At 42.9% G+C, this 21,829-nt stretch overlaps 3 protein-coding genes across 3 annotated transcripts in view; 1 reads left to right on the top strand and 2 right to left on the bottom strand.

Moving 5' to 3' along the window:
* Positions 1–632: 632 nt before the first annotated feature.
* On the bottom strand, positions 633–7,230 carry RAD9B (RAD9 checkpoint clamp component B). The gene is made up of 11 exons (XM_033075439.1): positions 7,167–7,230; positions 6,499–6,569; positions 5,541–5,690; positions 5,201–5,315; positions 4,569–4,668; positions 4,360–4,466; positions 2,763–2,869; positions 2,267–2,331; positions 1,688–1,810; positions 1,170–1,401; positions 633–1,066 (listed from the first exon to the last, which is right to left on the bottom strand). Exons 1-11 carry the CDS (start codon positions 7,198–7,200, stop codon positions 938–940), a joined length of 1,233 nt encoding a protein of 410 aa, XP_032931330.1. The 5' UTR covers positions 7,201–7,230; the 3' UTR covers positions 633–937.
* An 851-nt stretch (positions 7,231–8,081) lies between these two features.
* Positions 8,082–12,149, top strand: VPS29 (VPS29 retromer complex component). Its single transcript, XM_033075975.1, has 4 exons — positions 8,082–8,138; positions 10,256–10,447; positions 10,601–10,836; positions 11,140–12,149. Exons 1-4 carry the CDS (start codon positions 8,136–8,138, stop codon positions 11,255–11,257), a joined length of 549 nt encoding a protein of 182 aa, XP_032931866.1. The 5' UTR covers positions 8,082–8,135; the 3' UTR covers positions 11,258–12,149.
* A 631-nt stretch (positions 12,150–12,780) lies between these two features.
* The window catches only part of KNTC1 (kinetochore associated 1), a 29,741-nt gene continuing 20,692 nt past the window's right edge, over positions 12,781–21,829 (bottom strand). Inside the window, exons 47-63 of the mRNA XM_033075971.2 lie at positions 21,505–21,721; positions 20,683–20,756; positions 19,613–19,823; positions 19,423–19,523; positions 19,006–19,055; positions 18,582–18,660; positions 17,981–18,099; positions 17,722–17,857; positions 17,354–17,449; positions 16,692–16,748; positions 16,309–16,363; positions 16,166–16,229; positions 15,567–15,696; positions 14,645–14,734; positions 13,992–14,137; positions 13,150–13,240; positions 12,781–12,894 (exon numbers count right to left, since the gene is read on the bottom strand). Coding sequence (XP_032931862.2) covers positions 12,847–12,894; positions 13,150–13,240; positions 13,992–14,137; positions 14,645–14,734; positions 15,567–15,696; positions 16,166–16,229; positions 16,309–16,363; positions 16,692–16,748; positions 17,354–17,449; positions 17,722–17,857; positions 17,981–18,099; positions 18,582–18,660; positions 19,006–19,055; positions 19,423–19,523; positions 19,613–19,823; positions 20,683–20,756; positions 21,505–21,721 — 1,764 coding nt within the window. The 3' untranslated portion in view covers positions 12,781–12,846. The remainder of the gene's footprint in view (positions 12,895–13,149; positions 13,241–13,991; positions 14,138–14,644; positions 14,735–15,566; positions 15,697–16,165; positions 16,230–16,308; positions 16,364–16,691; positions 16,749–17,353; positions 17,450–17,721; positions 17,858–17,980; positions 18,100–18,581; positions 18,661–19,005; positions 19,056–19,422; positions 19,524–19,612; positions 19,824–20,682; positions 20,757–21,504; positions 21,722–21,829) is intronic.

The raw sequence follows: 21,829 nt of genomic DNA, 5'->3' as shown, positions 1-21,829 counted from the left end.
GGGAGGATTCAGTGGTGGGATGTCCCTCTCTTGGTAAGGGAGGAGCAGCTGCTGTTGGAGAACCCGACTGTATGCAGTAGTTTCTGACAAAGATAGCTGAAACAATGAAGCAAATCTGAGTCTGTATCTGAGGATGCTTTTTTGTTGCTGTTAAAATGAGACTATCATCTATGCTTACCTAAGAGGCAATTATGTGAATTTCATGTCTGAGGTATAACTTATGCAGGAATAGTTCTGTAAATACATTTAAATAAATTGTAAAGATATTTAATAAATATAGTATTTATACTAAAATGTGCTTTCTAGAGTCAAGTTGCCTGCAAACCCTCTGTTGATGTGGGGATGTGGTTGGTGGCACAGAGGCACAGCCAGGGCTGGGCTGTCACTGTGACCTCCCTGCACTGCTCTCACATCCACACCTGAGTGACACCCAATGCCTTCTGCAGCTCTGGCAGGCAGATAAGGATCCTTTAACTGCCTGGGAATTTCAGTGTTGTGTTCCAGTGTGACTGGAAATACTGCACTGCCCCTGATGCAGGGAAGGAAAAGAATAATGCAAGTCTGAAACACAAACCTTTATTTTTTAAAATGTAGTTCTGTGACAACTTTGGTTTTTCAGTTAAAGGCTGGTTCTGCAGTCTGTAAAAACCTGAGTTCTCCTGGAGCTGGGCTGGGTTATTTTTCCAGCACCCTTCACCAGAACAGCAGCTTCATTTGCCTGATGTGGTAACAGAGTTTGAATCAACCTGAGCCTCTTTCCAGTGAGAGTTCTGAGAGCAGAACCCCCAGCAGCTCCTGCAGAACACACAAACCTCAACAGAGTCAATCCTGAACTAAATCTGTGCCATTAGCAGAGCACTGACATTTCCAGAAGGTTCTGTGCTGCTGGGCCCCCACTGCCCTCCCCTCCTGTCTGTCCTTGGAGCCCAACTCTGCACTACAGAACCTGGGAGCTCTGCAAGGCACCAAACTCCTCCTCAGTGTCACTGGCTGTCACCAAACTCTGGAAGGTGTCACCAATGGCCTCCTTCTTGTAAGAGACAGCTCCAAAGAATAAGGAGTGGAACTGGAAAATGCAATATTTGTACAGGTAAGAATTCTGTGATACCCCCAGTGCTCAAACAGCAGCTCTGGGGATCCCCTGCTGACCCCATGGGGAGTTCCCTCACCTTCTCATAAGGAGCCTCTGTGGCCTCTCCTGCTGCTGCCTCAGCCATGGCTGCTCCTGCTCTGCCTGGCACATCCCTCTCTGGGCCTCTGGGAATGTTTTTTACCTCTTCTTTTGCCGAGTTCATGCTTGGAGCGTTTCCCTTCTGCTGTGGCTTTTTGGAAGTGGCTGTGTCTGCGTTGCTGGCTCCATCCATGGAGGTCTGGTCAGGATTATCCATGCCAGTCCTGGAGCTGGGTTGGACAGAGGAGGGCAGGTTAGTAACTGGCTTTGTGTTTCATTGGAATATCCTTATTTTCTGTTTGTGAAAAGATCACAGCTTTAGAGGAGATTCTCAGCATCTTCCCTCCTGCTGTGCCCAGACCCCATGGAGATGAGAAAGCAGCAGCTTGTACAGAATGTTCTCTTGCCTCCCCTTATTGCTGCTGAGATGTTCCTGAAGCCCTCTAGTTCAGTTTTCCTGTGAAAACCTGAGTTTTTCACCCTCTCAAGGCCACCTGCCCCCTCAGCCCCCATTACCTGTGCCAGGGCTGTGGGCAGCAGGCAGGCTCTGGGGAAGCTGCTTCCTTCTCAGCCTCACACAAGGTAGCCAGGATGAAGCTGGCCTCCAGCAGCAGGTCCTCAATGCTGAAAGCAATGGGTCTAAACACAAGTATTGAAAAAGCACAAGGAATTACAGATCCTGTGGGAGGTGACACAGATTCTGTGATTCTACCTATGGAATTAGAAAGTGCTCCTCTGAAAATCTGTATTTGCTGCTACAGATCTCACTGCTCCCATCAGCAAATGCTGTGCAGTAGCAGAGTCCAATGACAGCATTAAATATGTAATTGCTAAAATTCTCTGTATTCAGAAAGTTCTGAATAAATCATTGCCTGCAGGGGACTGGGAGCCTCAGGTGTCCAGGTCATCTATACCCAGTGAGCTCCTCAGTCAGCTCGGCTGCCTTGGCAACGCCCACCCCGGGTGCAGTGCTTTCTGTGCAGTTACAAACTCTGGATTGCAGGTTGGAAATGGCTTTGGTTTGAAATGAAATTTGCCCTCATCTGCAGCTCAGAGCTCTCTGGGTGCCTGCAGCGTCCCAGCTCCCACACGTACTTGCCACATCTGTCGAAGTGGATGGACACAGGAACGCTCGCAGCTTCGGAGAACGCCAGCAGCCCCTGCAGAGAAGGAGGGTGAAGTGCTGGTTAAACCCAGACATTAATGCTGGAATATAAGTTTATCCTAACTGCTGTTTACTGTCAAAAAGAGGGGAAAAGTCTGCTGCTTCTAAGAATAACTTGTGTCCTTCCCTGTCAGAGCTTTGCCAGAGGTTCTGCATTGAGAACTTCCCTGGTCACGATGGGCTGTGTCTGCCCAGCACAGAAACCACATCTCTGCTTCAGGAGGGTTTTGTTTGCCTCTGAAAGGCTCTGAGGTGTTCTGAGGATCCTGGGGTTTAAAGCTAATCCTCAACCAGGTGGTGAAACCCTGCTGCTGTCAGGAGGGACACAGCCCAGGGCAATTCACAGGAACCATCCTGTGCTGTCCTGGTACAGTCAGGCCGATTAATGAGAAATGGGTTTTCTTCCCAGACAAATTCTTACTTTACCCTCAATTCTTTAAGGCAAAATGTCACTTCAGAATCTACTCCAACTTGAAAGTAGTCAAATTCCTCTGGACTGAGCTGTATCTCAGTAAGCATTGTCCTTGAAAAGTCTGTTTGAGATAACAACAAAGTCAGGGACTCACAGCAGTGAAGTTTGAACTCAACAAAGCTGTGATTGCAGCCCTGAGGTTTTTACATAAGCGCTGCTTGAACAAATAATTGTTTTTATACTGGTTAACAGTAATAAATGTTTAGCTTCTATACATATTAAAGTCAAATCCTCAATTCACTTGCAGTACATGGTGTAGATCTGAGTGGATTTTAACAGAACCTGTTCCATGTTCTGCTGGGTGATCTAACCAACACCTGCTGCTGTTCTTCCTCCACAGGCATCCCTCACAAATAATATTCCCAGCTGTCTGTTGTTGCGTGGATGGGAAGCCCAAATTGCAGCGTGACTTTAAGAGATTAATCAAAATTGCTGACAATCACCAGAGCACAATGGAGGTGGACTGAGGCTCTTTGTTTTAAATCACAATCTTTTCCTGACACAGGAAATTGGCTGTTCAGTCTCAGGTATTCAGTTTGTTGTTACCCCTCAAGGGCTGTGTGAAGAGAAAGTGAGAGGGCGTTTTCCTGTCGTGTGACAGTCCCGAGAGCTCAGAGAAATTCCACAGCAAGGCCAGGCTGCCAAGGAAGTGTTCCAGGCTATTCCCACTCCCCCTGGCTCTGCTCTGATTTATCTCACACAAGCTGTGGTAAGCAGCTCTTACCTTCCCTCACCGGGGTTTTGGGATCTCTTTACATTTGTACCCATTTTTCACTTTCTTATAACAGTGCTGGTAAGTGAATGTTTCTAAAATCACCAAATGTGTCATTCAAAGTGTAATCTAGTTTTGGTAATTTCTGCCCTGTTTCACTCCAGCCACTCTGTAGCACTTGATCCTCCTCAGCCTTTTCCCAGCCCAATTCCCAGCCCTGTGCTCCAGGCTCTTCCCAGGTCATTCTCCCCAGCTTTGCTCATAACAAGTCTGAAAAGCTTCTCTTTATTACATGATACACAAGAACCTCTACTTCAAAGCCACAATTACAGCTTCAAAATTAACTTTGAGTCACACCCCAAGAATCTCCAGCTCCTGGAGATGTGACCATGGCCTTGCTGACACTCTGTGCTGTCCTCAGACTAAAATATGCTCTCTAATGATATCAATTCTATAATTGTGGTATTCAGATTTAAATAGTTCTTTTTAAAACATAAAATTATCCCTTTTTTTTCTGGCAGTTGCCAGGCTGCTGCTCTTGCAGCACAGTAATTACCTCTTTCAAGCCTACAGCAAGTGGCATAATTTATTTCAATTGGCTGCTCAGTCTGAGCTCTGCCACTGACACCAGGAAGATGTTTCAATTTATTCTAATTTATTTAATTTATTAAAACCAGAGGGTGGCAGCATGACTTAAAAATCTCTCTCTATATAATGTTCTGTTAAAAATGTTGTTCAGCCATAAAATTCATCCCACATTTATGTCGTGACAGTTATTATTCCTGGGGAAAAAAAATGTTAAAAGCTCAAGTATTGGTTCACATTTTGAGTTTCCTTACCAGTGTCTTCCTCAGTGTAACTCTTGAAACAAACTTTCACTGGAGTTACTGACAAGGTTATTTCTTCCTGACTGGTTGGGAAGTGAATCATCACATCAGCCAGCAGCCTATAAAATGTCATTCAACACTAAAATAATTCTACCTATGACTATTTAGCATTTGTTACACTAGAAGATAAAACTAAAAAAAGAAATATTTCTGTTTGTTACCTGGAGTGGACTTTGAGAATGTTTGGACACATGTGCTTTGCAAAAACAGCCTGTAAGGGATCACACTCTTGAAATGTCAGGTTATAGGTTTTTACAAGACCTGAGTATAAAGGAAATGAACAAAAATCAGTGCTTGGCTGGAATTTTAGGAGTTTTTAAAAAAATATTAATTATTCAATAAAAAAGTAACCAAGTGACTTAGTCCAGCTCTATGGAATTACCTCACCACTACCAGGAAATGGAATCCATCTCAGCCTCCCTCCATCCCATTCGCTGTGCCTGGACAGCATCTGAGTTTTTTAAGGATGCACAAGAAATAAATTAACAGCAACAACTGCAGGGTGGGAAACTGCAATTTTAATCAGTAATTAACTGGTAAAATAATTTAAATGGGAGTGGAATGCAGAACACAAACCCTACAGCTCTCTGCCTCTCTGGGTAAGGATGTGCTAAGGGAGCTCAGCTGTCAGAGTATTATCCTAAATTCAGTAACCCCAGCTGGATTATTGATACATAAACCACTGCCTCCAGCACAGCTCTGGGGGGGAGGTGATGTTTATTTAGGAATTCTGCAGACTGAGGCTGTGTTGACAATGGCATTATTGTGGTTTTTAACTCCCCTGTGCCCTCACCGTGCCTGCAGAGGAGCTGGAAGGTGATGTGGTGCTCACTGGGGTTGGTGGAGATGCTGCATCTCTCTACATTCCTTTCCAGCACATTCACACATCTAAACACAGGAAGAACTGACTGAAAAAAAAAAAAAATCAGTGCAGAGGTTACCCCCTGAACAGCTTTGCAATAAATGCCATTTCCCTGGGTTTGCAGCCTGGTTTATCTCAAGCTGCTGCTCTTTAGGCTTCCCCAAACTGCTCTGGGGACACTGGGAGAGCCCAGGCTGCTCCTCACCCACTGTAATTGCAGCTGGAAATTGGGGTAATTTGCTGCTGTGTGTAACAAATGACTAAAATGTACCTTAATGATCAATTTACAGGGCAGGGACAACTGCTGCTCCTTGTGGCACGGCTGGGACACGGCTGTCCAGCAGTAATGCTGGAAAAACATGGATGAGAAGAACACACAGGCATAGGCTGACCTCGAGGAATTCACTGATCTCAAGGCAAGCTGGAAATGGAATCACAGAGTCATCAGGGTTGGAAAAGATTCCAACACCACTGAATGCAGCCACTGAGGGAATGGGAATAAAGTAATTTATTAACTCAAAACTTGAACCTTTTAAAAAAAGCCTCCTCTGGGCTTCAGTGCCACCAGCAAATTTACATCTCATAATGATTTTTAAAAATTAAAATGTGTATTTTTAATAATTTTATAAAAATAATTGAGTTACCCAAACAGCCAGAGCTCAGCTTGTGGTTGAGGCATTTGAGGGACATTTCAGAACAAAGACACCACTCACACCTCAAAAATTCTTCAGGTATAAAACCAAATATCTCCACCTGTGATTTTCCATCCTCCCAGTGAGTTAAGGAGAGTTGATCACTTTTAACTAAGAAACCTCTGGAGAAAACACGAATTCTGCTGGAAATGGTGTTTGATTAATCAGAACCATTAATGGATGTGTTCTTCCTGTTCAGTCACAATGGTACAAAACATGTTGTTTTCAGAGGCAGCTCCTGTGTGGTACAAAACTCAAACCTTGTGACCTGTGACAACAGAACTGAACCCCATGGCATTAATCAGGATGTCCTGGACAACAAAAAAATCAAAGGATCTTAGGGTAGATCCAGAAATCTTTCACGATGGAATCTGCATAATTGCAATCACAGAAAATCTGGCTTTTGTCCATATTGAAAGTGGAGGGAGCTGAGAATGTGATGGGCTGAAAGATACCTGTAGGAAAAACCAATATCCAATAGTATAAATACTGGGCATACATAAAATTTTTAAATTAGAATAAATAAAATTCACTTACACCTTTTTCTACGGGGTCAAACCAAAATTCATCACTAATCCGTGCTATGGCATGTATTGCTCTTCCAAACACTGCCAGGGAAAGAAAACACTGCATTATGTGTTCTAAATTAAAATAAAAAGGTGACACTGCCCTTTCTCCAGAATAATTTAAGAGGAAACATTTTAAATTTCTTATACATTTGTAAGAAAACTGATGGTGGAAACTGCTACTTTTAAATTAATATTTTAATTATCCAAACCCTCAGCGTTTTGGAAAGCCGCCTGTGATGAGGCATCTCGAATGTCGCGTGTCCTTTTGCAGCATCTGCTGTTCCCACAAATTCAATCAATCGGACAAAACTCCACCACCGGGGCTAGAAATGACATTTAACAGATGGAAAATCTGACAAGCAACGGGACAAATGGAGAGATGGAATCCTAAAAACACAGCGGGACGCAGCAGAGGGCCTGGGGATCTGCCTATGGAGCAGAATGCTGCAGCCATGGGGACACAGCCAGGCCATGGCATCTCCACCTGGCTGTCCCCAAATCCTGCACATCCGAACCAGCCCCCGTGAGCTGCCGTGAGGGAGAGGCGGATCCCCAGCTCCGCTGCCGGGCGTGCCGCGTTCCCGGTGTGTCCCGCTCCCATCCCCGCCAGCACCGGGCTCCCCGGGGCCCCGGTACCTCGGAGCTGCGCGGCCCCGATCACGCATTTCATGGCGGGCCCCGCTCCCCTCACGGCCGCCCCTGTTCCCCTCACGGCCGCCCCTGTTCCCCTCACGGCGCCCCCCCCACTCCCCTCACGGCGCCCCCCCCACTCCCCTCACGGCCGCGGAGGGCGGGAAACGCTGCGGGGCGGGGCCTGCGCCGTGAAGGGGGCGGATGAGGAGCCCTGGAATTGGGGAATTGTGGAATTCGGGATTGTGGAATTGGGGAATTATGGAATTGGGGATTGTGCCGAGTTACGCGCAGGGATTATCGATCCAACCCTTAGCCCCGCACAGACACCGCAACAATCCCAGCCTGTCCCTCAGAGCGGCTCCTGCAGCTCTGGCAGCCTCGAGGCTGTGCCCATTCCCTGGGGGAAGAACCTTTCCCTGTATCCAACCTAAAACCCCCCCGACACAGCTCCGGCCGCTCCTGGTTCCAGTCCCTGCTCCCAGAGCAGAGATCGGAGCTGCAGCCCCAGCTCGAGACAGAGCCAGGAATCCCAAAAGAAAAGGGCTGAGCATGGCACTAATTAGCACGGGAGGCGAGAGAATCATTACTAACAGAATACTAATTAATAAGAGAACTATGTACTTGTAGCCAATGAGCACCGATTCCTTTGTTTCGTAGAGGCATAAATAGTAAAAAGAATTGATAGTTGGGGTGCTTGGTTTGTGGGAGACCACGGAGCACACAGGGTTGCGCAGCTCTGAAATAAGTAATAAGTAAATAAGTGTCTGTCTGTCTGTCTGTCTGTCTGTCTGTCAGTCTGTCTGTCATTATCGGCTCCTCTTGGGGCCAGCTCTGGTTCCACGCGGGTGAAATCCCAGCCCGAGGATCCCGGCACGGCCGCGCTCGGGGCTCTCCTGTCCCCTCGCAGGAGCCGTAGCGGGGGCGGTGCCGGCGCCGGGCGGGTTCCGGGAGGGCCGGAGCGGAGCGGGCGCGATGGTGAGAGCGGGGCGGGCCCGGGACCTGCTCGGGACCCCCACCCAGGACCCCCCGGACACCCCGGAACCCCCGGCACGGCAACAGGAGCCGGGCCCGAGCCGGCTGGGCCGGGGGAGAGCGGGCGGGAGGGCGGGCCCCGCTCAGGAGAGGCCCCCAGGGGTGAGGGCCGGGCCGTCACTGCAGGAGCTCCGTTTATAATTTGTATTAATTTTATCGTAATCGCATTAATTTTTTTTTTAATTATTACTTAACGCTTCTTTCATAACATCGACAATTCATTAATTATTATTTGCCCGTTCATTTGGCTGTGTTTTCTCTTCTGTTGCTTCCTCTCGTTTAACATTGATCATGTTCCGCCTTGTTTCTCATCCCCTGCAATCAACTCCTTCATTCCAATCAGGCTGGGCACAGAGTAAGTCACTCCTCGCTAACACCGTGGGAAGGGCTCGTTCGTGTTGCTCCGTGTCACTGGCAGGTGGCTCAGATGAATTCCTGGTAAAATCCAGGTGTTTTAGCATTTTTCACTGCTGTTTTGAGCTCTAATACCTGTGGTGATTGAACACCCTGCAGTGCTGTTGGTTTGGTTTGCGCACTGAGGCTTGCCAAGCTTTTCTGTAAATGAATGGGAGCTGAAATGTGATTTTTGGGGAAATGTGGGCTGAGATTTTTGTCAGCAAGGGGAATGTGCTGAGTGCTCACACTGCTGGCTCGGTGGGGTGTGAGTGGCAGGATAATTTTATTAAATATTAAATGCATAACTGGTACTGCACACTTAAGTCCTTTAGGCAGCAGTAAGATAATCTCTCTATTGCCAGTTATTAATGCAAATCACTGTTATCCACTTTTACTCTTCAAAGACCATAAAAAATGTCTTTTTTTTTTCTCGCCTCTCCTGGTTTTCATTTTAAATTAGTCACTCATTGATTAAAAAGCTTTTGTATTATTTAACCAATACTTTCAACCATCTGCCTCCAGATGGCTTTGAGAGTGGCACTGAGATGTTGTTAATCTTAAAAAAAACCCCAAATCAATCAAAAATACTCCCCAAGTTCCCTCTGCCTTTTTGAGGACTGTCAGCCTGACGGGAACTGCACGGCCTAAAAATCCATGAGGAAAAAAAATCTTTAAAAATACAATTTCCTAGCCTATTTATATTAGTTTATAGAAATAATTTTGGGCTGTGTCCTTTACAAACACATCTGAGGGTGTCATTTTAGGAACTGCCTCACTAATATAAAGATAAAAATCTCTTTAATATGGAGCCATTCTTTGAGTTCCTAGGGCTGAGAGTCTCCAGATCCAGAGTTTTCCCAGAGCAGTGCCATAACATTCCCTGCTTTATAGAGCTTCTCATGCCCTTTTTGCACAATTAATTTGCCCTGTGTTGCTTGCATTATTGCTTTATTTGCAGATTTAAGGCCTGTGCTGTTAAGCCATGACCTTGCATCATCTCAGTCCTTAATTTTGAAGCCCCCACTACATTTTTATTCTGGCATCTGAAACTATAAATGGATAGAAGTGGGAACAGGAACACTGTGCAGTGACCTGGATTGGCTTCTCTGCAGTGCCCTGTTTGTTTTTTGTTGTTATTTTTTAGCCTTATTCAGTTTTTCAGTGATTTCTACAATGAGGACTCTGAACATGCTTCCTCTTCTGGTCAGCTATTAACATGTGTTGCAAATTTGCTGCTTTTTAATTTTTATTTTTTTTAAACTTGGATGAAGAGTTTTTTTAAAAGTAATGGCTGCAGCTTAGCCAGGTCTGTGCTTGAAACACGTTAGAGAGAAAAAACAGTGGGATAGTTCATGGCAGCTCCCAAATTTATGTAAAATAGATCAGGTAATACAATGGCATTGTGTTATCTGTATCTATTATTATCTATTGTTTTATATTGTTATCTGTTATCAATGTGCTATCTTGCACAGCAACAAACCACCAATAATTTGTAGAGCTGTGTTTGTAAATCCCCCTCTGCCCCTTGAATTCCATCACCATTCCATCCTTCCTTTAGCAGCTTTGGGGTCCCAGTGCCAAGCTGTGGCTCTGCAGAGGACACTGCAGTGCTGCCTGTGCCCTAACCTGTGTCTGTCACCCTCTGTCCCCTCCTGCCCCTGAAGTTGGTGCTGGTGCTGGGAGATCTGCACATCCCCCATCGCTGCAACAGCCTCCCGGCCAAGTTCAAAAAGCTGCTGGTGCCTGGCAAGATCCAACACATCCTGTGCACAGGGAACCTCTGCACCAAGGACACCTATGACTACCTCAAGACCCTGGCTGGGGATGTCCATGTTGTCAGAGGGGACTTTGATGAGGTAGTGTCCATTTTTTTGGGGTATCTTTGATGTTTTTTACATTTGGAGTTCATTGATGTAAAAGCGGTGAAATGAGTTCCTGAGCTCTCCCTTTCCTGGTGTTTAAATCTAAAACTGTCTAATCTGGGCTTGGTTTATTTTCTTTATCTTTAGAACCTGAATTATCCTGAGCAGAAAGTTGTGACTGTTGGACAGTTCAAAATTGGGCTGATTCATGGCCATCAGGTGATCCCCTGGGGTGACATGGCCAGCCTGGCACTGCTCCAGAGGCAGTTTGATGTGGACATCCTCATTTCAGGACACACACACAAATTTGAGGCATTTGAACACGAAAATAAATTCTACATCAACCCAGGATCAGCTACAGGAGCCTACCATGCCTTAGAGAAGTAAGTGAATATCAATACTGGGGGGATTTGTCTTTATTTTTTTGGGGTAACAGAACTGAACTACAAACTCCTGAGGGTTAATATTTCTGATTTAAATGTCAAGGAGAGGACAGAGTTGTATAATTCACACAGCTGTACAATCTCCTGGACTGAAACATGAAATCCTCACAGCCTCAGATCTCATGTGCTGTATTTACAGGATTAATTCTCATTTTTTCTTGAAGTGATTTCTGCTAAACAGTGCTAAAACACTAAGGGGGTTGTAGACACACAATCATTATGATTTTTTTCCTCTCTTTCCAGCAACATCATTCCTTCATTTGTGCTGATGGACATCCAGGCTTCTACAGTAGTTACATATGTCTATCAACTAATTGGAGATGATGTGAAGGTAGAAAGAATTGAGTACAAGAAATCCTAAAAAAATGTTTTGGCTTGTCTGGTATTTTTACCATCTCCTGAACTGCAAGTTCCAAAACTTGATTGCTCGTTTACAGCCCTGCACTGTCACTAACAGCTTAACAATGTAACTTCTTGTCATGAATTTAAACAACCTTGTGTTTGCTTTTCTCTGTATGAATTGATTTGTAAAATATTCCATGAAGATAACTGTCTGAATACTGTTCCTTAATGTTGTAATAAACTCCACTTCATAGAAAAGCTGGGCTTGGTGAGGTGGTGTTGGGGGAGAATGCAGCAGTTGTGGTTTGGTGTTCACCTAAGGATGCTTGAACAGAGATTTGGGGCTCTGGGTTTGCTTCAGAATCCAGTTTAGATTTAATTTTCTCAATTTAACATTCTCAGCTAAGTTAAAGGAGTGAAATGGTGTGATAGGCTCTGAAAGGATTACAGTTACCTCACCATTTCACTGTAGAAACTGAGTCTGATCAAAGCAGTTTCAGATCTCCCTGTGCTTTCATGAATGATCTCATTAAATCCATAACCAGTGAGGAGAGGCTTTCCTTCATCTGTGGCTCACATCTCACACTCCATTTTTTGTGCACTTCATGCAGAGGCTCTCAATGATGCAATCCCATGTGATCTTAAAGTGCTGAAGATAAATTGGGTTGTTGAAGACACACCTGGGTGTATTTAACAGCTCCCCTTTCTCACAACTGCTGTAACTTTCCAACAAAACAGATTTTTATCTTTTGCCTCCCACAGCAGAATATTAGGATGGGGGGCAGTCTCCTTTGCCTTTGGATTCTGAATTTTCCATCAGCTGGAACCTTTATTTCTGTGTGAGCTGACTAAATAATTCATTCATACTCAAAATAAACCTGCTTTGCCATTTCAGGCTGGTGTCTCAAGAACCTCTGGCTAATTGCACTTCATTAATGCAGAGCAAAGTCAAAAAGAAAACCTTGGCACGTGATATTCAGGGAATTTATTGACTGGAACATCAATTTATTGACAAATTCATAATTCAGAGGTTTATAAAATTCTGTAAGGGGCTAGAATGGATGCATGAGTTTTTAAAATTTATATTTTAAGGGCAAGACTGACACATAAGTTTAATTATTTTTACTGAAAGGCCAAAATGGATACATAAGTTTATTTATTTATTTACTTTTACTGTAATGCCAAAATTGATACCTAAGTTTGTAAAATTACACTTAGAATTTGTCTACAAAGTATTTTACATGAACCACAGCCCCTGCAGTTTAACAGAAGTTGATGTTGTGAGTGACATCTCAGAGTGGTCCTGACAGCAGGCCTGAACATGGGGAAGTACAGAAGTAAAGGAAATAAACTTTACTCCTTCCCAAAGTTAAAGTGCTGAGTATGAACTGGTGACTACAAGCAGGAAATTGTGCTGTGGTCTGAACTGGTTTTGTGGGGGTGGAGAATGGAGGAGAAGCAGCCTAGAACAGCTGGAAAAATGTGGAGGGGTTGTGGACGCTCTTGGTAAAAGCTCTGGGGTTTGAGGCTGATGTTCTGTACAAGAGTTCTGAAGGCACAGCCCCACCTCCTGCCAGGAGGAGGGAAAAGGGGAAATCCTGATTTAATTTATGGCACTTCCAGGACACAGGACCCCTCTGATCCATTCAGGTACACCTGGAAGGTGAAAGAACAACATTAACAGGGCTTAGGAAAATGGGGTGGGATCCAGGACCTGGGAAAGTCTTGGAAGTGATGGCACAGGTTTGGTTCAGGTCCAGTGGATTGTTTGACTTCATGAAGGGATATTTTATTACATACAATACATGCTACTAAAGTAGATCAGTTAAGTATTTTTGCAAGAAGCTGGGTGAAAGTCTTTCGTGAAAAAGGAGAAAATAGTGCCTGAGGTGCAGAAATGGTTTGTTTTACCTGCAGAAGATCAGGTGCTGGGACCTCTGCCAGAGCAGGGTTTCCACATTTCTCTTGATACTCTTTAATCAGGGCTGTTGCATCATCAAGGCTGTAAGAGGCAAAATTGATCAACTTTGTCAAATGAAGCTCTCTAAAAATCCAACAATTTGAACAACAGGAGTAAAAACTCAAAGTATGATCCCATGGCTTTGAAGTCAGATGGGCCCTGTCATTTCCCAGCAGAGAAAACAAATCTGGCTTTTTCAAGGGCTGTCAATAAAATAAAATAAATATATTCTAGAATTTAAATGTTTATTGGTTCCTGTCCCAGTCTGTGTGGGCTAAGTGGGAACAGTGAGCCCAGGTGTGAGAGGAGCCAGGTGCTGTGAGTCCCCCACAGGGAGTGGGGCCCAACCCAATTTGTGATTTAAGTGGAGCACAAAAGGTGCTTTTCATTCTTGAAAACTTCATGGCAAAACCATCAATTCCCAAGAATTCAGTACAGGCAGCTCATTTATTTTTTTCTGAGTGTTCTTATTGCTGAAGCTGTGATTCTGTGATGCTCCTGAGCTGGATTCACCTAAAGGTAAGGCCAAGGTTTTGATTATTTCACTCTGGTTGCTTCTATTTTAACTGTATTTGATGTGCTGCTAGTCCAGGCTTACCAGTCTCTTGCTTGGTCCTGAATGGTTGTAAAACTCTGTCCTAGTGAGGTGAAATTTATTTCTTAACTTAGCAATACTTTAAAAATCCTTGGAGACTAAGTGTTAGAAAACTTCTGTGACTTCAAACAGCAGAAAGTTAAATAAAGGTGAGATTTAATTCCTGCAATTGCTACCTGCTTTTTACCATTCACTCACCAGTTATTTTTGGTAAAATAATCCACCAGCTCTTTTATTCTGTGGGTCTTTATCAGGTGTTGCTTTAACAGTGGATAATATTTGGTTTTCCAGAACTGTTCATAGAGCTTCTCATTGATGATACTGTCCAGAACCAAAGAGCTGATCTGTAGATTTAAGTTTGAGTAATGAAAAGTGTTAATATTTTAGATAAAAGATTTTATTTTTGAATGGTAAGAGCTTATAGTTTTCATATTGGACTCTATACAGAAAAAGGTTTTTTTTAAAGATTTTTTTAAGTGCTGGGAAATGGCAGATTTTATGAAAACTGATCCCAGGTTCAGAGAGAGAAATGATTTAAACTTGCCCATAGGGAGGCAGCTCAGGGCAAGGCAAAAGTGCAGTTTCCTAAACCCTTTGGCCTTTTAGCTTTAAATACTTATTAAAAAAACCAAAGTGGTTCTGCTGCCCTCCAGACAGGGGCAGCCCTGGGTATGTACAAGAAGTTTTGAGTAGCACAACATAAAGAAAAATACATTCCACAAGTATTTTACACTGTTTGAACATTATATCAAGTAAGGCTGGACAAGAAAAGAAAGTCCTAGGTAAGAACATTTATCTATCAAAAAAAGCCTCTAAGTCAAAGGGAAGTGAAGTGAATTTTATTTATTTACCTGGGAAGCAAATGCTACCAGTTCTCCACTGTCCATGTACTCATCCAGTTGTTGCAGCACAGTTTCTTTCTTACAGGTTGATAACAAACCCTTGTGACAATAAGTTACAAAACATTATTGTTCTGTGACTGATTAAAGGAGGAACTCTTCTCTCAGAACGAATATTTGATTTCTTCAGAAATATTTTGAAACACAGAATTATCAAACCAGGATCTGTGTGCTTGGACTGAAAGTGTTGCTTTTAAATCTTAAATGGTGTTTTGCTGTAGCTGTCACAGGATTTTTTGACTCATTGGCAGCAGGCTGAGTTTCTTACACTTAAGCTGTGATTTGGGGAAACCTTTCTGAGTGAACTGTAATGACTGGAAGCCTAAGAACTTAAGGTGTCTTTACTGGTCCCAGTTTACTTCATGTGGGAGAACAATGCAGAGCAGAAATGAATGGAAACAAATGAAAAGAGAAAGGAAATTGTGAAAGTTGATGGTGAGGATGTGGCTTTAAGGCAGAAGGTTTCTAGCAGAACTTGTGACCATCAAACCTTGTAAGTCAGGAGTTTCCAACTCAGCACCCTTCCAGAACAGGACTCAGTACTTTTCTTACAATCTGCTCTGGCTTGGGTTTCACTGTTTTGGTTTTTTTCACCCCATGTGTTTTATGAGTGGGATCCCATAAAACATCCTCAAATTCTCTAAAGGCAAAGTCAGATGACAAAGCTACTGGGGATGACTGAACTTTTAAAAGAAAAAAGAAGAGGAAGTGTTCACATGATCCCTCTAGAAGCCTTTGAGGGTGGCAAATGTTGAGCATTTATCAGCAGGGATGTGCTGAATTAACTGGAATTCCCCTTTGACCTGCTTTGGTGAGCAGGACATGCTTAAGGACATTTCCCTTGCAGAGACAGGACATAAAACTTCTGATTTACCTGAATTTGCTGCTCTCTCTTCTCAGAGTGAGGAATGACCAAGAGGCACCCCAGGGCAAAAGCTGGGAGGTCCAGCTGGGTGTATTGTTTAGCAATTCCAACAATATCCAGGTCAGCCAGGACAGGACACCTTCAGGAGATCAGGAGGGAAATTCCCAGCTGTGATTTGTTTAATGGATGGCTCAGTGCTGTCAGCAAAACTGCCCTGAGGTTTGGAAGTTGGGTAGAGCAACATTTCTGCCTGACATTCATTTCAGAAATGGCCAAGCAAATTGAAGGTTCACTAAATACAAACTCATGAGGATTTTGTAGCCTGAAAAAAACCCCAGATCACACATCCAGTTTCTCTTTCCCTTCAGAGTAGACTGCTTAGAATCTTTGGCCACCTGTCCAGGGCACAGCTTTGGTACAGATGTGTCTGCACAGGATCCCATCCCAGATTCTATTCTATTTCCAAATTTGCTTTGGTTCAAATCAGGCTCTCTGAGCTCTGGTGGGTCCTGTGTGTAATTGTGAATGAAATAATGAAGCAGGGAGCTTTTTGCAAAGCCTGGTTTATGCACAGAGTGTTCAGTGTTGGGTCAGGACTGGGACCTCACCTGAGCAGGATCTCAAAGCCCTCCCGACACTCCTGGAGCTGTTTGGGACTTGGTGGACACGAGGCTGAGAAAGAAAGAGAACAAGGTGTAGTAAATCTACAACCAGGTTACTCCAGGAGCAGGACAGGGAGGTGGATCCCTACCTGTGAGGAAGGGGGACAGGACCACACTGCGCCAGGCTGGGCTGAAACTGGGAATCTGGTGGCAACAAAGATTTGTTCAAATTACAGTAAAACCAACTGTAACCAAGTGTGTTATAACCCTGACACCCCAACCCACTGCCCCTGCAAAAAGCCAATATTCCTTCTTATTTATCCTGGGTGAATTCTTCCCTACCACTGCTTTCCTTAGCTCAGAGTCTGAGATTCAGGCATATTCTGACTGATTCTGTCCAGTGTTCACTGATAGATTGCACTGTTATAGAAAGAACAGGAATTCAAAAAGAATCTTTTCATGCCTCACACACAAACACTCCCAATTCCTCTAAGTGAAGAAAAAGATGAGAAGCCAGACAATATTTGCTTACCTCCCATAATGAAGGAATCCCAGTAATTGCAACCAAAACTCTTCTTAGATACTGAATCTGGAAAAAAAAATTCAAGTCCTTTGGTGTGTCTGAAGATTTGGCAATAATCTACAGAACTGCATTTAGCTTGTTTTGTGAGCAGGATGCAAACTTGGAGTTTCCCAAGGTGTTCCTTTGACACCTATGGAAATTTGTTTTGTAGTTTAATAAATAAAATTATCAACCACACTGCCAGGTACATCTGTTACCTCCTTAGGCTGCAGCAACCTTACATCATGTTTGACAGCCACAGGCAATTAGGATTCTGAATGGCAACAATCAGGATTTCCATGATCATAAATACACTTTAGGGGCCATGTATGTATGTACACACATGGAAACAAACATGTGTGCACAGTTTGTGTGTATTTGCACACAACAATGTGCCTATGATGTAAATTGATAAAAGAAAAATTTCAATTTATTACCAAAGGATTTATTCTGAAAGGCTTTTAAAAACAATTTAAGATCAACATTCAAATTCTTCAAATCTTCACCAGTTCAGTATCTCAGGGCTCAAAGTAATCATGGTTTATAGCTCCTGTATCTATTCACAAATCACTGGATAAACCCAGCTTTTTTTCTCACCTTGCTGCAGGACTTTATCCTTAAAAATTCCTTACCAAATTGAAGCCCAGGAGTTTCTGTAGGAGGCTATTCCAGAGCTGGGGATCATAGACTTTGTATTCTAAGCTCAGCTCTGTCACCAGTCTCACAGCCTGAAGGGGAGCAAGGACATGCTGCATTTTAACAGAAATTCATCATCTTCAAACCTTTCCAAGCCACTTCCAAAATGATTGTACACATGGGAGGAACAAAACCTGAACCATCTAAATGTGGTATTTTATTTTCTAATTTTAGAAAGGGTGTAGCTTTTATCTGTCATTTCCAGAGTACATTGAAGAAAAATATTTAGACAAGCCTGTGCTTTGCAGAGGGGTGGAAATTCACACAGTGTGTAACAAAATTTAAAAGGATTTAAAAATCCTACCCTGGGTTCATGACTGTGGTTCTTCCATAGCCCTTTGATCATGCCTTCCTTAGGGCTCTTGTGGAATGATTCATAAGTGTATGGAATATTCAAAATCTCAAACTCTGCCAGATAAATGCAGCACTTCAGGAAATACCTGTGAAAAGAAACCCCCCAAAGCAGGAGTTAGGTGATGTTTATATTTTAATCCATGTATCCAAGCTCAGGATGACACTGAAGTGTCCTTCTGTGGGTGTAATAAGTAAAAAATTCCTCTTACTTGACTTTCTCAATGGATTTCTTGAAGAGTGATTCCACAGTTTTGGTATCTGCCAGGTACAGCAAACACCTGAATGCTCTGGTCCTGTGAGCAAATGTCAGCTGAGTGTCACCAAAGGGCTGAGGGGAAAACAGTCCCAAAGTCACAACAATTGGCTGAACAACTAGAAAGGATCATGTTAAGTGTATAAAATCCTCTGGTTTTCTAGATTTCAGAGTAGTAATACAGGCAAGAAAAATACTTGTGATATATGGTAACACATAGATAATGAAGTGTGGAAAAACTGGAGGTTAAAGTTCTGCTGAAGCCAATTTAAGGCACACTCCAGAAAATGTTTCATGAAGTTGTTTCAGATAATATCAGCAATAAGTTTAGAAAACCCAGAGTTCAAGGGCTGCTCTTGAGAGTTAATAGCAAAATTCAATTAAAATCACTTTTAACCCAAAGGTTAAAGGGAGGAACAAACAGAGCTCATACAAATCCCAAACCACCCAAAACACCAAACCAGCAAAGGGCAGAAGTTGAAGCTCTTGCAGTTAAGCAAACAACATTTGATTTTTAGTAAGAAGTAAAAAGCTAAAACAAGAATTCAGCAACTCACAGATGTGTCAGCTGTTGTAATTGCAAAAAGCATTCTTGAACTGTAATCCATGGGGCGAGACTGAAGGAGGTAAATAACCCTGCAAAAATGGGTTTGTTTTTAATGCAGGTACAGGTGCTGAAACCCAACACATCAGCTGTCATTGAAATGGGAACATTTCACTGCCAAAAAGAGAGCAAGGATATGAAAAAGGAGGGGAAAACCTCCACAAAGCTGCTCTTAAGCACTTACAGATGTAAGTTATTGTCAATGGCATTTTGTGGTATAAATAAATATTGGATGATTCAAAAGTGATGTCAGCAGAAAGTAAAAATAAGAACAGTGAGCTCTGAATCACAGACACACAGTTGGGTTTCTTGAAAAAGCCATTTTTTAACTGGCAAGTTAAAAATAATTCACCATATTGCAGGTAACACACACACACCTTCGGAGTTCTTCATCCTCCTGTACATCTCCAAAGATCTCTTGGGTTTTCTTGAAAAAGAAATGAAAATTGAGATGAGTTTTCCACATTGTTTGGATAAAAAGCTGGGTGATATCCCTGCTAAAAGCAGTGTTTGGTGAGGCTGATGGAGTAAAGCAGTTGTAAATCTTTCAGGCTGGCTGCACTAAAGGGAAGGTTTGAATCTCTACACAAAGAGAAGGAAAAGCTTTTCAAACCCCCTCACCACAGACACTGCTGTGTTATTTCAGGAAGGTACTGAAATCTTAAACAGATTCATGAGAACTAAGGCAATTTGTACAGAATAACCCCAGCTTTTTTGAACAAGTAGAGGGAAAAAAAGCCCATTTTTTATATAATTGGCAATTTTTTTTTTCAAACCCCACAGTGATGCCTCACCCCTGGGGGTGGACACAGCCACTTGGCCAGCAGTTTGTCACAAATCTTGTTCATGTCCAAGTTGTTAATCTCAGCAATCTCCTTAGCTGCCACATGGATATCTGCAGGAAAAGGGGCAGACAGTGTTATTTCCAAACCAGAATTTGGGGTTTTTAAGAGTTGCTTTGAGCCTGCACGATGGAAAACTCACCTGGATAATCTCTGCCAGCTGGATTTTGGAATCTCTGGTCTATGCTGTGGTGCTCATACAGTAAAACAATCAGATTTGCTGGTTTCACAATGGACTTTAGATGCTCCCCACTGTTCAAGTTATTTGTTATCAGGACATTTTCTGTTGCTGCTCTCTTGTACTGGGCATGTAAGCTCCTCTGGAGAATTTCTGCTTTCCCATGTGACTCATCCTTTAGCAAAACACCACAGTTTTACAGAAAAAGCTTATTTTACTCAAAAGCACAAGAAAAATAATCATTTTACAGACTGGACAGCAGGATCTGCTCCTCAGAGGTGTCCCCACACCTGTACCCACAGGTATTTTTTCTGCAGACACAGAGGATTAACCACATTGCTCTAGCTAGGAAAGGTATTTTGAAAAAAATTCCAAATCTGTGTTGTGAAAGAGCCAAATAAAATACAGGTAGGAAAAATTAAGAGATTTTGAGATAAAATGTAGAAGAAAAAAAGATTAATACTAAAACTTGTGACTGCTCAAATTTCAGTTTAATTTTGGCATAGTTCTCTCTAATCATGTGACTAAGTACAGAGAATTATTTACAACAACTCCACAGAAAGTTTGAGATTTATAATCAAAGCTGAGATTCTTATTCACCTTTCCCTGGGAAAGGAAACCATGTGAAAACAAGCCTGAGAAGCAAGTCAAAGCACATTTTCTTTATATATAACCCTGCAAACAGCTAAAAATCTTGGAACTGTAAGCAAAAGTTAATAATGCTATTGATCAAAGCTGGAACAGATTCCAGCAAGAAAAATGCCCACAACAGGAGAGAGAACAAATGACTCTCCCCTAAAACTGCTCATTTTTTGTCCAAGCTCCAAGAACACCAAGCCTGGTTTTTGCAGAATGTTCCAGGACAGAAGGGATTCTTCTGGGGGTCACTTCCCCAAAAGTATTTCCCATATCAGGGTTGGTTCTGGTACAATTTTCACATCACTGCCCAAAACACCAAAAATTAAAATACAAAGAGAAGTATTTTGTAATTTTTGTAGGAACTTCAAAACAATCTGGCAAGAAGTTTCCATTACCTCAGCTGTAGTACTCTTCAGCCACTTGTCAGCCAGATAGAGACAGAATTTCAGTGCCTGGACATGGTCAGGACCTTTTTTAATGATTAAAAAAAAAAGAAGGGAAAGAAGTAAATAAATTTTCATTAATCCTTCCTATACTATATACTATATCCATTTTATTTTGAAGAATTAAAAATAATTAGAAGGATATTCCCCTGGCTTCCCTGGAGTCTGGGCAGGGGGCTCAGAAGCCTTGGCAAGGTGCCCAAAATCCCTGTGAGCTCCATCTAAGTCCCTGGGAGAAATTACCATCTTTATATCCAGAATTACAGAGTCACAAAAATAAGTAGAGTGTAAATTGGTGTGTTAAAAGGTAGAAAAGTCAAGTTTTAAAGATTGTTTATATCAGGGTCTGAACACAAGAAGGAGGATTTGTGGTGTAGTAAGAATTTCTTTCATCTTCTTCATGGCATCCATCTTCTGGGTCAGGATGCCAATTTGGGATTGGTGAAGGGAAAACTGGACAGTGTAATGTGGGTGTCATGTATTAGGAATAAATTGTAAATAAAGCATACATAATTTAGAGTATAAAAGGTAACTCCAGCCCCAGAGGGAGGGAGAAGAGCCTTGAACGAGCTGCAGAGTGGATCACTGTAAGGTAGAAAGAAAATTCCTTAGATAAGAAAGAATAAACAACCTTGGAAACCTCAGAACATCAGCTTTTGAGTCTTCTTTTGTGCCCTGGCTGCAAGACAAGAACTCTCAGACCACCTTTAATGTGCTGTGAGTGATCTCTGACCATAAAAGAGGTCACCCTTCCCCATCCCATTTCCAACTCACCTATGGGGAATTCCTGGGCAATCCTGTGGGCCATGGCCACAGCCCACTCTGGATTGACTATGGCCAGCAGGTAGGACTGGAGGGCCTGCACAGTTTTGATGGTTTCCTTGTTGACAATGGAGGTGGAGCCACTGCTTCTCATTTCGAATATTTTTGGTTTCAGTTTTTTTTCAAAGACGTGTTGAACTGCAGACATGTGGAAGGTATCCAGGGAAACCTGGAGAAGTGGTGGAGTAGATTAAGAGTTGTCAGAGCTTCTACAGTGAGGCCAACATCAAAAGAAAGATGGAAACTGTGGGTTCACCTGAAAGCTCCCTCTAGTTCT

This window comes from Catharus ustulatus, chromosome 18 (assembly GCF_009819885.2).
Source record: "Catharus ustulatus isolate bCatUst1 chromosome 18, bCatUst1.pri.v2, whole genome shotgun sequence".
In the NCBI taxonomy this organism is placed as follows: Eukaryota; Metazoa; Chordata; class Aves; order Passeriformes; family Turdidae; genus Catharus; species Catharus ustulatus.
The sequence above is the reverse complement of the archived record's forward strand: the minus strand, read 5'-3'. Positions and strand labels throughout refer to the sequence as shown.